Here is a 13,101-nt window from a genome sequence, read left to right on the forward strand (position 1 = left end):
GGTTACGTCAAGCAGTGTTTGCCAAACTAATACACCATAGAAATATAATACTTTAGTGCGTAGCGCGAACAATCGTTACAATGTATCCGCTGCGCATTCTTCAGCTGCATGCTGTATAGTCCGCAATAGTCCGAGCCGACGCAGACCCAAGTAATCTGCGGCCGTGTCTATCTCAATCATGGAAAGCCACCTCCAGTTTGGAGGTGGCACTTATAAGTAATATATGCGCCCGATATATACAATCCTATTGCGTGGAACTTACTTTAATCTGAACTTGAATCATTTATCTACGTGCATGCACGCTATGATGTCATGGTAGCGGCCACAACATAAGAATATACCAAGTTGTTAACCTAATGGTAAATATAAACATCATACGAAAATGGTCTGTCTTCATTCACATTTGTCAACCAATAAAAATCACTTCCGGTTACTTCGGCTATTCCCGATGTTCAAATATAGTCCGCGCCATCTATGGTTCGGTTAATCTTAATTATTTCCGAGTGAACCCGAAACTACCGGAAGTGAATTTCATTTGCCGATCGAAATGAATATGGCCAAAAATATCGAAGTTACTCTTACTAGGATGAATTATTGCATGAAAACAAAGTTCTGAAACGGAGATAAAGTCTTCGGAAAGCGATATTGACAAACAGAAGGTCTGTACTTAATATTTTGGGTCGGATATACCCCCGTCACGCCCTCAGTGATACTCGTTTCACCTATCCAATGCCCACAACAAAAATTGCAACAATTTTTACAAGGGTGACTGCAGACGATAAACCCGCACCCTCAGATTAGCAAAGCGGAGTTATAGTCGAGCAAGGACCAGTATGAGCTGGTGCTCGATTTATTAGATTGGTCCCCGCCCGCCTGTACAATGCTCACTACATAAGATAAATGAACAGTGATACCAGTTGATTGCTGTACTTCGACGTACTCTGCTTTTATCATTATGTTAGCAAGCATACATTAAGACAATGATACGAGTAGGAGCGCTCCGGATAGTTACCGAGTCACAGTGTGTTCACATGTACGCGATCGTCAGAGACCACGGAGGTATTCTTACCCCCCCCCAAAAAAAAAAATTAACACTGATCTCAGAAATGGTCTCTGGATTTCTAAAATGGACGGAAATCAGCCGAACAGCGGAAATGTTTCGTGCCTGATAACCACGTAATGCTGGGTACTCTTCATCAAATACAGTCAATACTTACTATAGAAATGGCTTCAGCATGCAAGGTCAAGGCTATAACCAACACCTCACCCTGTAAGTGAGAAGCAAGACTGACATCAATGTCTATGTGATGAAACATGGTCAAGCATGACAAAAATAAAAAAATAACTATAATAGATCTATAGCAAGTAGCCGTTCTTTAAAAAATCTGCCACGCTAACTACAGACTGGTTGAAAAATGGCAGAAATCTTTTGTGAATCGTGTGTATTGATTACCGCATACATGTACATACTACTATACATATGTACTGCCAACAACATGGCAGATTGTTTTTAAGGATGCAAGGTCGTAAATAGATGTAACACAGTCAGGATAACGCAAGCACCCGATATTTTAATAAAACCAAGTACGGCTTCTTTTTATTGGCAGATAAACAATAGAACGTGAACCAGCTCATCGGCCACGATGGTGTCGCACAAGTCCCAGAACTGGTTCTTCCGGATGTCGTACGAGAAGCAGGACACGCTCATCAAGATGCTCATCCTGTCGATCGCCGCCATCTTGTCGTTTGCGACGCGCCTGTTCTCTGTGCTGCGCTTCGAGAGCGTCATTCACGAGTTCGATCCCTACTTCAACTATCGGACGACACGCTTTCTCGCCGAAGAGGGCTTCTACAAGTTCCACAACTGGTTCGACGACCGGGCGTGGTATCCGCTCGGGCGTATCATCGGGGGAACGATCTACCCAGGTGAGCGTCGCCTTTTGGCCGAACGAATTTGAATGGAACTCGTCAAATAACGAAGGGGAGAGAAAAATAGCATCTGTGTAACAAAAATTTGAGAGACTGTAGACAGACTCATAGTTTTTTTGCAGAATAGTGCCTGTTGGAGAAATAATACCAAAAACTGTGATAATTCAATATTGTTCAATGCATGTATAATGGTGTTATGACTTTGTTACATCTTCTGGGCATCGATCAGCAATAGTGACTGTGTCACACTTGCATTACGCATAGCCAATGATAGATACCTCTCAATAAAATATCTCCTAAAAGTTTTTCAAAGCCATTTTCCTATTACAATCCGTATTGTAGCAAACTCGGCGTTGTACTAAATAAATTTTCGTGTGCTACAGGGCTTATGGTGACCTCTGCTGCCATCTACAATGCCCTCAACTACATGAACATCACCCTGGACGTGAGGAACGTTTGCGTGTTCCTCGCTCCATTCTTCTCCAGTCTGACGACCATCGTAACATTCCTGCTCACAAAGGAGCTGAAGGATGCTGGGTCTGGTCTCGTCGCGGCGGCCATGATCTCAATCGTTCCCGGCTACATCTCACGATCGGTGGCGGGATCGTACGACAACGAAGGTTAGTGTGAAGAAAGGCGCGGAAAAGATGTAGACGTAGACGTTTCCTCGAGGAGAGGGACTGAGAAAATTCTTCAAATTTTTCGGGCGATGTTTCAATATCGTCATTAAATACATTGATGAAAATTCTGTGCAAGTAAAAGAGATTGTGGTTCTTAAAATAACCATTTGTCGAATACATCCAAACCTGAAAACGTGTAGTGAAGCATTGTCTGCGGTCGGGAAAGTTGTTCAAAATCCTTACATTTATTTAATTAAATGGTCAAAACAAATGAGGGTTACGTTGGCGTGGCGTATACACCATGGCGTGTTGTGGTCTTCTCCGGTTCTGCGCTCATCCCCCCGGCAAATGACGTTCGTAGAATTCTCAGGCCATTACCGAGTCTCTCCGATTTTTCTCCGTCGCACAGGGATCGCGATCTTCTGCATGCTGCTCACCTACTACTTCTGGATCAAGGCGGTGAAGACGGGCTCGCTGTTCTGGAGCACGGCGTGCGCGCTCGCCTACTTCTACATGGTGTCGTCGTGGGGCGGCTACGTGTTCCTCATCAACCTGATCCCGCTGCACGTGCTCGTGCTGATGTGCACCGGCCGCTTCTCGCACCGCATCTACGTCGCCTACTCGACCGTCTACGTGCTCGGCACCGCGCTCTCGATGCAGATCTCCTTCGTCGGCTTCCAGCCCGTGCAGTCGAGCGAGCACATGGCCGCGCTCGGCGTCTTCGGTCTCTGCCAGCTGCACGCGTTCGTCGACTATGTGCGCGCGCGCGTCGGCACCGACAGCTTCGCGCTGCTCTTCCGCGCGCTACTCACGGCGACGGCGGTCGCGGCGGCGGTTGTCGGTGGCGTACTGGCGGCGAGCGGCAAGGTGGCGCCGTGGACGGGCCGCTTCTACTCGCTGCTCGACCCGTCGTACGCGAAGAACAACATCCCGATCATCGCGTCCGTCTCCGAGCACCAGCCGACGACGTGGAGCTCGTTCTACTTCGACCTGCAGATGCTCGTCTTTCTTTTCCCGGCCGGCCTCTACTTCTGCTTCACGAAGCTCACCGACGCGAACATCTTCATCATCATCTACGGCGTGACGAGCATCTACTTTGCCGGCGTCATGGTGCGGCTGATGCTCGTGCTCGCGCCCGTCATGTGCATCCTCTCGGGCATCGCCGTCTCGGCGACGCTCGGCACCTACTTCGGCAACATCGATGCAGTCGGAGCCGCGCAGCGGCCGCGCTCGGTCGCCGGCCGCAAGAAGGCCGTCGACCACACGTACACGTTCAAGAACGAGGTCGCGTGGGGCGTCATCCTGCTCGTCAGCTTCTTCCTCGTGACGTACACGTTCCACTGCACGTGGGTGACGTCGGAGGCGTACTCGTCGCCGAGCATCGTGCTGGCGGCGCGCGCCGGCGACGGCGGCCGCATCATCTTCGACGACTTCCGCGAGGCGTACTACTGGCTGCGCCACAACACGCCCGAGGACGCGAAGGTGATGTCGTGGTGGGACTACGGCTACCAGATAACGGCGATGGCGAATCGGACAATACTCGTCGACAACAACACGTGGAACAACACGCACATCTCGCGCGTCGGCCAGGCGATGGCGTCGCCCGAGGACAAGGCGTACGAGATAATGCGCGAGCTTGACGTCGACTACGTCCTCGTGATCTTCGGCGGCCTCACCGGCTACTCGTCCGACGACATCAACAAGTTCCTCTGGATGGTGCGCATTGGCGGCAGCACGGACCGTGGCGCACACATCAAAGAGCACGACTACTACACGCCCGCCGGCGAGTTCCGCATCGATCGCGAGGGATCACCGACGCTGCTCAACTGCCTGATGTACAAGATGTGCTACTACCGCTTCGGCTCGGTCTACACGGAGCAGGGCAAGCCGACGGGCTACGACCGCGTACGCAACGTTGAGATCGGCAACAAGGACTTCGAGTTGGACGTCCTCGAGGAGGCTTACACCACAGAGCATTGGCTGGTGCGCATCTACAAAGTCAAAGACCTGGACAACCGAGGCAACTAGCACTGCACGTCGTCGTCTTGCGCGTCAGTGTACATTTTGTTTAGGAGTAACTGCAAGGAGAGAGAAGAGATTCAATGGTCTGTCATGTCTCCTTTCTGGGAATAGTTGTTTTTGGTGAGGTGTTGAATACTGCTTGCCAATTTCCATAGGTGTCGGCTGTACTAAATCTGAGCACGTGTTTAGCCTAGTTGATTCGTTAGGCCAATACCTAGACATATTTGGCATGTCTTGTTGTTTAAACAATGAAATTTCAGCATAACTGGTCACATCGTAATTTGTCAAGCACAAGTTTCTGGCATTAGGAGGGTGGCATTAACAATGTATGGGTAGATGTGTCCGAACTGAAAAATACCAGTGATTGCAAAAGGCACAGCTTTATTTCGGTGTGAGTACTGTCTTTTTGTCGACAATAAAAAGTGGGTGTTAAATTTTTCTATATTGATCATATCCTTAATTGTAATCATAATCATAATAATAATAAATTTTTACAAAAAATAGAGCACACTTAGTCAGCACTCAGTCGTGCATCTTTTTTCTTACTTTCAACCATTAAGCATCTAATTGTTATAAAAATGTACAAAGGTAAACAACATTAATACGTGTCATTGGGCAGTTGACAGCGATTCATATTTGATTCACTTCTGTATTTTACAGCAAGGTTAGCGTTTTTGCATTGCTAAAATTGGTCAACATAATCAATAAGATTGTCAACTAAAACCATATCAATGTCAGAACTTGCCACTCACATCGTTGTGCCATAAGGCCAAAACAAAATATAGGTGTGGTTACGGTTTCCCGACCGACCCTATTTATTCCCAGCAACCCTAAACATTTTATTGTCAATTTTCTTTAAAGTAAAATAAAGAAAAAAAGAAAAAAAAGAATTGGACAGTTCCTGCTTAAAAAGGCACAACGCACATCCTTCGGACATGGTTCGTAAATAAAATATTTCAAGAAAATAAAATGTTTTCCCTACCTACCTACCCTATTTTTTTTCGGCATGTAACGATAACCACACATATATTTTGTTTTGGCCTAACCTCACATACATCCCTGAACATTAACAAGAGGATTTCCTGGAAGATTCCTTGTTCACTACTCATATCACTTCGTGAAGATGTATATGTGCACACCATTTACAAAGTAATTGATCATGTAGAGCAGCATTAAACTTTCAACTGTTTGCTTGTATTAAAAAAGAACAATAGACAACAGTACACAGCTGTACATAGACCAACAATGTAGTGTTGCTAGTATTACTTTACCTTCTGAATTCCCAACAATGTGTTTTTCAATAGTGTAATAAATACCAGAGCTAATAATACATGCATTATTAGGTGTTGGTAAAAACTAGATTTTCGCCCAGACCATTCTACTGTTTCTTACAAAATTAAGAAATTTTTATTTGCCCCTTACCTTTTAATTCAAAATAAGGATTTTTTGCATTATGACCCTATTATTCAAAATACACTGGTACTTTCATGTGATATCATGAGTTAGAAATCAAAACTATAGCTCCTGTACTGTCATCGAACAGCTAGTCATATATCATTTGGAAGGAAATTGTTTTCCCAATAAACTAATAAAATGTTTAGAGAGTTAAAACAACGTTCCTTGCTGGCTACAGACTGATTTCAAAAATCTGAAAATTTGCATCTTTGAGTGTAGTTTCTCCCCACAGATGGCGGTCCTCACTGACACTTCAGTAAAAGCCACAAGTAAACCCATTTATGTAGTAATCTAGACACTGCTTATCATTATTCAAGTTGCATCCGATTACTTGACGAGCTCAAACGAGGCTATATTTACATTGACAAACACAAAGTAAACTGTTTAAAAGTAAAACTGCAATCATGTTACTGTGTTAACAGAATGCAATTTTAAGACACATACAGATCAACTATAGAACAATATAAAATATATTTTTGACATTTAAATGTAATAAAACGTTTTGCGTGAAATTTAATTAGACTTATAAATAAGAGGCCCGTTCTCAACAACCGCCTCTCCGAAATTTTGCGAGTGATGTACATATATCTAGCGATGTGGCAGCAATGTTGGCTAAACATCGAATTACCCTAGAAAACAGACGGCACACCACTACTTGTACTGATTGGACTGCGTTAGATCTCCCCTTTGCTCCCTACTATATGGTCGTTCTTCCCGCCTATCCCCATAGTGTCTTCCTCCCGTTCTGCTATGATGGCCGCCCTCCCGACTGCTATATTGCTGCCCTTCATTATTGTGTCCATAATGGCCGTGGCTGCGACCGGTCTGTTGTCGGCCACCATCGTTCGGCGCTCTCCTGCGATCCTGAATCATGGCTGCCGGAGTCTCTCTCAACTGCTGCGTCAACGTTTCCAGCATCGCCCTCTGCTGGGTGATGACGTCGTCCTCCGCCCGGCGACCGTGATAACCGCCGGGATTGCGACCGCCGCCGTCTTGATTGTGCACGTTCCCTTGTCTGGACGCCGAACTTCGCGCGCTCGCCGAGCCGCCGTTGCGCGAGCTTGCGCGATCGTCCGGATGCCGCCAGTGGGGATCCTGACCGCGCTGACTCGAGTCGTGGCGCTGCAACTGTTGCTGGGTTTGCACGTTGCGCTCGACAAACTGACTGGCGTACTGGCCGGGATAGTTCCCCAGCAAGCTGCCGACGAGATCGGCAGGGCAGGAGGACGAACGATGTAACCCTTGGCCGCCGTGATCGTCGTCGCGATAAGGCAGGCGGATGTCGTTTCGCTGCGGTTGGCCACAGATCGGGGAGTTACTCCCGCTCTGCTGTCCGCCCCCGCCGCGACTCTGCAACCTCAGCATCCTTCCCTCAAGCGAGATGCCGCTGAAGAGATCGAGCGTGTACGGCACCGACACGTCATCTCTGAAGGTGACGAAGCCAAACGGCCGGTTTTGTCCGCTCTCTTTGTCTTTCGGAATGCGAACCGATTCCAGTGGGCCTGCCTGGTGAATAAACGTGGACGTTAGGTTGTACTCAGCCTGACCGGATTTAAGATTAACACAGGTCTATTCATAGCCCGGCACCAATCATTGAGAAAATCTTGTGCATCTATATATGTATAAACTGTTGAATGACTACATGCCATATACAATAATTATCTTATGATGTTTTATTTGCTTTGTATTAAGTTTGAACTTTATGTTATATTATTCCAGCTTTGTTATTACTATATTAGAATTGCCCGCGGTTGGGTTCAAGGATAGAGAACATGGGTCCCAATAAAACCAATGTCATTTACATCAATATAAATATAATATTATATCAATATCAGGGTTCTCCCTACATTGAGCAAACGGGGCGCGCGCGCCCCGTTTGGAAAAACTCCCCCCTGTTTCAATCGTTGCGCCCCGTTTAAATTACCTCCGCCCCGATTAACTTCCACCACAATAAAAGTTTGCCAGCGAGGGAATCGATCGTCAAGAATTCCCATTCGACCAGGACACCCTGCGCGTGTATTTTTACCGTGCCACGCATCGCACTGGAGACAATACACAAGTACAACAGTCAACCTGTCCCACACCCACAACGACTCGGCTATCTTATATATATACAAAGAACCCCAAATACCGTCTATGGTGTGGTGACGATTCTACGCATTAATTAGTGGTAGCGGTAAAAAAACACGCCCCCGGACGCCCCTCCCCTCCCCCCTGTTTGAATTTCATCCTGGGAGAAACCCTGAATATAATATTAATAGGTTAGGGTTATGGTTAGGGTTAGGATTAGGGTTAGGGTTAGAATTAGGGTTAGGGTTAGGCACATTGGTTTTATTGGACCCATGTTCTCTATCCTTGGGCCCGTGGTTGGCACTGGCCGCTGTGTAGGCCCCTATACAACATTATAAATTTGACGAGGCAAAGCCAAAGAAAATAAACAAGCAATTGAAGCATTGTAACGGCAAATAGACAAAACACACTATATATATATATATATAATATATAATATATATATATATATAATATATATAATATATATATATATATATATATATATATTATATATTATATGTTAAATGTATTCTTCGTTTTCTCTCGGAGAAATCATTGGCATTAACATTGTATTGTGGCATTGATCCAAGTCGCAGACACAGGCACTTGAAGCGTTTCAACTGTAAACACACGCCCGCCCGCCATTGCGCGCACACTGACACATAAAATATATAGCAGGTAAGAAAGCGTGCGCCAGGAATTCGATCGCACGCTCGCTTGATTACACACGATTACAACAGAAATACTCAACCTTGACGACTCCATCTTTGCTGCTAATTGAAGTACAGTGGTTCACTTGTTGTAGAAATATTATGTCTCACTTCGAAACAGAGCTGTGCCCACGCAAAATCACGAATTAAATCATGGAATTCTCGGCGATTGCTAGCACTGCCGCGCAGGAGTTGTAACAACTTCGGGATCTGGAGATCCCCTACCGGCCGTATTCGTGACGTCATTTTTGAACAGGCATGCCTCCGGCGACCGCGTTGGCGACTCGACTCGCTCCATGCTCCAACTATCAGACTGTACACTCCGATGTACTGTCTTGAAAACGTGCAGAGGTAACGAAAGTTGGTCCCGTCTATGGTATCTATAGCAACGCCCCCCCTGGCGGCTTTGACGGGAAAGCAGACACATGGGAGGCGGAAAGCAACGTTGTGTTACCCAAACTGCAACTGCGCCGGCCTTCCCACCATGTACTTTAAGGTTGTTAGCAATCGCGCGCGAGCGAGTGCTAGCAATCAGCGAGAATTTCATGATTTAATTCGTGATTTTGCGTGGCAGCAGCTCTGTTTCGAAGTGAGACATTAATATTTCTACAACAAGTGAACACTGTCATTCAATGTAGCAGCAAAGATGGAGTCGTAAGTTGAGTATTTCGTGTTGTAATCGTGTGTAATCAAGCGAGCGTGCGAGCGATTCCTTGCGCAGCGGCTTTCTTACCTGCTATATATTTATGTGTCAGTGTGCGCGCAATGGCGGCGGCGTGTGTTTACAGTTGAAACGCTTCAAGTGCCTGTGGAGTGTGGTCGCAGAGCCAGTCTGAGACGATTGGAAATTGGTATACCTGGAGAAACAGCTCAAACAGAAGCTCTTCTGTGACATCTTTGGCTAAGTTTCCACACCAAATTGTTCTTTTGTCCTTATCGCTATCTCCCATTTTCTCTAAGAAGACAGAAAAGAGGGTAGTCGTGGAAAATATCAATTGGGGACTTGAAGTTGAAGTTCAAGATTTGTAAAAGCGGTTTCACCGCCACCATTTAAACGATAAATGCGCCCTCTCTCGGGCCACAGGCGGCAGCACCGTTTATGTTTACAAACATAAACAGGACTTGGCATGGGAGAATTTCATTGTCTGGATGTCAAAGGTAACCTCTATGTTCGTAACTTCTGAAGCGAATCACGTAATACTGTGCAGTATATTAGTAATCTACATATACTATAGATTAAGCATACTTTGATTATTAAAGTTTCTATATGTTGTAAATAATGAAAAACTGCATGAGTAAAATGGCAAAACGTCATTCGCATCTGCTGCTATCTGATGCGGGTTTCTGCTTGGTTGCATTGGTGATCAGCTGTAGCTGTTCATCGCTGTATGCGTGCATGCGTGAACTGACCTTGGTTTGACTCACGTGCTGGATGCGAGGCGAAAGTAAATTGCAACCTAACGCGAATACAACATGGTAAATTCGTCATCTATTCTTGACCTACATGCTACGTGGTTATTTTTTTAGTATGAAGTAATAATGTACTGCCACTAGTACTGCCGTTACTTATGTTGTGAGCGTGTTACTGGCGAGATAGTTCTACAAGTTACAACCATGGCTTTGTAGAATTGCTGTAGAGTCATGTTAACGACTATGGAAATATTTAGGTGCATGTTTAGCAAAGTTCTGCAAATAGTGTGATAATTATGTGGTGTGCCAGATGGCTCGAGCTATTTTGTGTGATAACATACAAGAATTTTTCTTCATATGTTACAGACATTTATATCATACATCAGCTTCGTAACAAAGAATGGATGCTGAAAACGTTCCTAGTATGGGATCAGGGAGATCCCTGATTAAAGCAATGCTAGAAAAGTTCCAGGCAATGAATAGTTTGAATCATGATGAATCTGTCTGCAAGATTTTCATTTCTGGTTCTCCTGGCAAACGAGGTATTATTTTGTTGATAATGTTGATTAGAAATGTGTAAATATTTTGAAGTGCATGTCATTATCGAAAATATCTTCTAAATATCGTCATGGTGTTTAAATAAACACCAACTGTGTTGTTGTAATAGAACCAGCGAAGGGTACGTATACTGCTGCATTGTATATACACTGAATAATTATGAGACATTACAAGATTAATTAAAACTAGATAGCAAGAAACGCAGACCCTTGTTAGTCATCCTGTAATGCAATATAAGAGGGCCTGCTAATAACATTTCCTTTGAGAATGTAATATCCGTGCAGACTTTGTGGCTTCTGGTTAGTCTCCCAACAGGCCTGCATACAATTGTAGAGAGAAGACAAGTATATGTTGACACTGTATGCGTTCATCTCGTTTCCTGCAGGCAGAGGCTGCTTGTAAATTTAGTGTTATTTCTTTGGCAATCACAGAGGATGGAGAGGTGTTAATTCCACCTGTTGTTGTGATGGACAACCAGGGCATTAGTGAAGCAGGGAGCATACAAGAGATCACAAAGCTCTGCCGCGGTGTTAGGGAATTGGACATATCATATAACCTCATCACTGATATATCTGAGGTATGATACTCCTTAATTGTTTATTCATGGTATTCTGTATAGTGCCTTTGAATGATTTCATTTTGCCAACTGATTATTTTTTATTATTGTCATTCAAATTTCTGACATGTTACAATCTTCTATTGCTCCAGGTTGCACGTTAATAGTAGTGATAGGCTCATAGGTGTCCAAAGAACAATTGTGGATATTCTGCACTGTTAGTAATTTGTTTATACTTACTATCCATGTGGTCGAAATCATGCTGTATAACAAGGACTTTTCCAAATTCTATTCAATAGATCAGAAAATAATTATTCACAAAGGTCTGCGCTTATGCATATTATAAGGTTGCCAGTAAATGCCTTGTACCTAGTTAGCTCTTTAATTTTTAATTAAGCTAACATGTGGTAGCTTGTAGTTTCCATGGTGATAGGCAGCTGCTAACTCCTTTGTGGCAGAAGGCTGACAGGTGCCAGCTCTACGGCTGCCTGGCACATACCTGTTAATGGGTACAAAGCCAGCTGTGGTAGAGGAAATAGAAATGGCTGTGGGAACAACCACTGAGGTACTAATCAAGGGAAATAGTACCTCTGTGGGGGACACTTAACACGTGTGTAGTAGTTAGTCTAGCATACACCAGTGCACATGTGTTAGCAGCACACTGCAAATAACATAGACACACCATTCATGCCAACATGTATAGTGCAATCAAACCTCTATAGTCCAGACACCATGCAGTTTCAAGGAGGTATCAGTGTTTGATCTAGCAATATTTAGGCTTAGAGTATGTAAGATACTATATTATAGACATTGTTAGACCAACAAATTGAAGATAGTATTGACTTCATGGCTACCATAAACATGTTTTCAACTTGGGCATAAAAGCTAGTTTACATTGTTCATGAGGTGGCCTTAGGCTATAAGGAATTAGGCAGCTGTCAATCTTGTTGCTGCTGTAGAATCTAGTACATTGACCTATAGCTGTTACTCAGGTTAGTAAACCTGGTTTGTTTACATAGGATACTCTCCAGGTTTTAGGAAAATTTTTATGGATTTTTAATTTTCAACTTTATTCGATGGCTCCACCTGTGTACATGCTCATTTATCCATATAACGGTACATGTGAACTGTCAGAGCGTTTTGCTTGCCCGCGTACATGTGTAGTGAGCCGCGGCTGACGTCAGAAAAACGCTGATTTCTCCGTTCCAATTTCTGACTTAGTAGTCGATGTATAAATGGATATTTCTCTGTGATCACAACTCAGAATAATTTAATTTTCCACTCGTTTTAATGGTAACATATTGCTGTAAAAAAGCGCGTCAGGGATTGTTATTAAGTGCCGTATTTTATGAGTTATGTCTCTTTATTCGCAAAATTTTTTAATTCAAACGTGCGACTTGAATTTTAGGCAGTTTTTTTATTATTTTTCTCAGTAAATATGAAACTTAAAGAAGAATCCTGATGCGCTATTTTGGTACATATTGTGCTTAACATGTGGCGAAAATTTTGTATCCTCACTCTTTCTGGTAATTGAGAAATATCCCAAATACCATTTTTACATAAAAATTCAAAATTTGTGTGGTAACATAATTAGGTGCTGGAAATTTCATGAAATTTTTTGGCTTGAGCATAGAGATATATCTCCTCTATAAATAAAACAAGTGATTGATTCGATTGATTCGTCAATAAACGTTTACTCTTCATTAGAGCAATACCCGTGCAAACGGTTGAGAGTATCCTTAATCAGAATATATATCAGAGAGCGCGTGTGTGCGCGCGCACACGCGCA

At 44.1% G+C, this 13,101-nt stretch overlaps 4 protein-coding genes across 5 annotated transcripts in view; 2 read left to right on the top strand and 2 right to left on the bottom strand.

The window, feature by feature from the left end:
• Window positions 1-364, bottom strand: part of LOC106808409 (zinc finger protein 600-like) — a 9,416-nt gene extending 9,052 nt beyond the window's left edge. The window contains exon 1 of the mRNA XM_014811126.1: window positions 354-364. The gene's annotated coding sequence lies outside the window, so the exon portion shown is untranslated. The remainder of the gene's footprint in view (window positions 1-353) is intronic.
• A 1,206-nt stretch (window positions 365-1,570) lies between these two features.
• Window positions 1,571-5,074, top strand: LOC106808408 (dolichyl-diphosphooligosaccharide--protein glycosyltransferase subunit STT3A-like). Its single transcript, XM_014811124.1, has 3 exons — window positions 1,571-1,926; window positions 2,313-2,549; window positions 2,959-5,074. Exons 1-3 carry the CDS (start codon window positions 1,644-1,646, stop codon window positions 4,575-4,577), a joined length of 2,139 nt encoding a protein of 712 aa, XP_014666610.1. The 5' UTR covers window positions 1,571-1,643; the 3' UTR covers window positions 4,578-5,074.
• A 669-nt stretch (window positions 5,075-5,743) lies between these two features.
• LOC106808407 (RNA-binding protein 7-like) lies at window positions 5,744-9,849 on the bottom strand. Its single transcript, XM_014811123.1, has 2 exons — window positions 9,646-9,849; window positions 5,744-7,532 (listed from the first exon to the last, which is right to left on the bottom strand). Exons 1-2 carry the CDS (start codon window positions 9,736-9,738, stop codon window positions 6,678-6,680), a joined length of 948 nt encoding a protein of 315 aa, XP_014666609.1. The 5' UTR covers window positions 9,739-9,849; the 3' UTR covers window positions 5,744-6,677.
• A 9-nt stretch (window positions 9,850-9,858) lies between these two features.
• Window positions 9,859-13,101, top strand: part of LOC106808406 (tubulin-specific chaperone cofactor E-like protein) — a 9,938-nt gene continuing 6,695 nt past the window's right edge. The window contains exons 1-3 of one of the 2 annotated variants that reach the window (XM_014811121.1): window positions 9,859-9,946; window positions 10,565-10,740; window positions 11,188-11,333. In XM_014811121.1, the coding sequence (XP_014666607.1) occupies window positions 10,599-10,740; window positions 11,188-11,333 (288 nt within the window). In that variant the 5' untranslated portion in view covers window positions 9,859-9,946; window positions 10,565-10,598. Of the gene's footprint in view, window positions 9,947-10,051; window positions 10,265-10,564; window positions 10,741-11,187; window positions 11,334-13,101 lie in introns of those variants that run through there. The other variant, XM_014811122.1, reaches the window with a different exon arrangement.

The sequence above is a fragment of the Priapulus caudatus genome, unplaced genomic scaffold (assembly GCF_000485595.1).
Source record: "Priapulus caudatus unplaced genomic scaffold, Priapulus_caudatus-5.0.1 Scaffold273, whole genome shotgun sequence".
In the NCBI taxonomy this organism is placed as follows: domain Eukaryota; kingdom Metazoa; phylum Priapulida; class Priapulimorpha; order Priapulimorphida; family Priapulidae; genus Priapulus; species Priapulus caudatus.

Bases quoted from the DNA above. Each gene is read 5' to 3' on its own strand.
- LOC106808408 (XM_014811124.1), top strand. From the start codon at position 1,644: ATGGTGTCGCACAAGTCCCAGAACTGGTTCTTCCGGATGTCGTACGAG. The intron at 1,927-2,312 runs GTGAGCGTCGCC...CGTGTGCTACAG, and splicing joins CGGGGGAACGATCTACCCAG to GGCTTATGGTGACCTCTGCT. The intron at 2,550-2,958 runs GTTAGTGTGAAG...TCCGTCGCACAG, and splicing joins GGGATCGTACGACAACGAAG to GGATCGCGATCTTCTGCATG.
- LOC106808407 (XM_014811123.1), bottom strand. From the start codon at position 9,738: ATGGGAGATAGCGATAAGGACAAAAGAACAATTTGGTGTGGAAACTTA. The intron at 7,533-9,645 runs GTATACCAATTT...TTTATTCACCAG, and splicing joins TGTTTGAGCTGTTTCTCCAG to GCAGGCCCACTGGAATCGGT.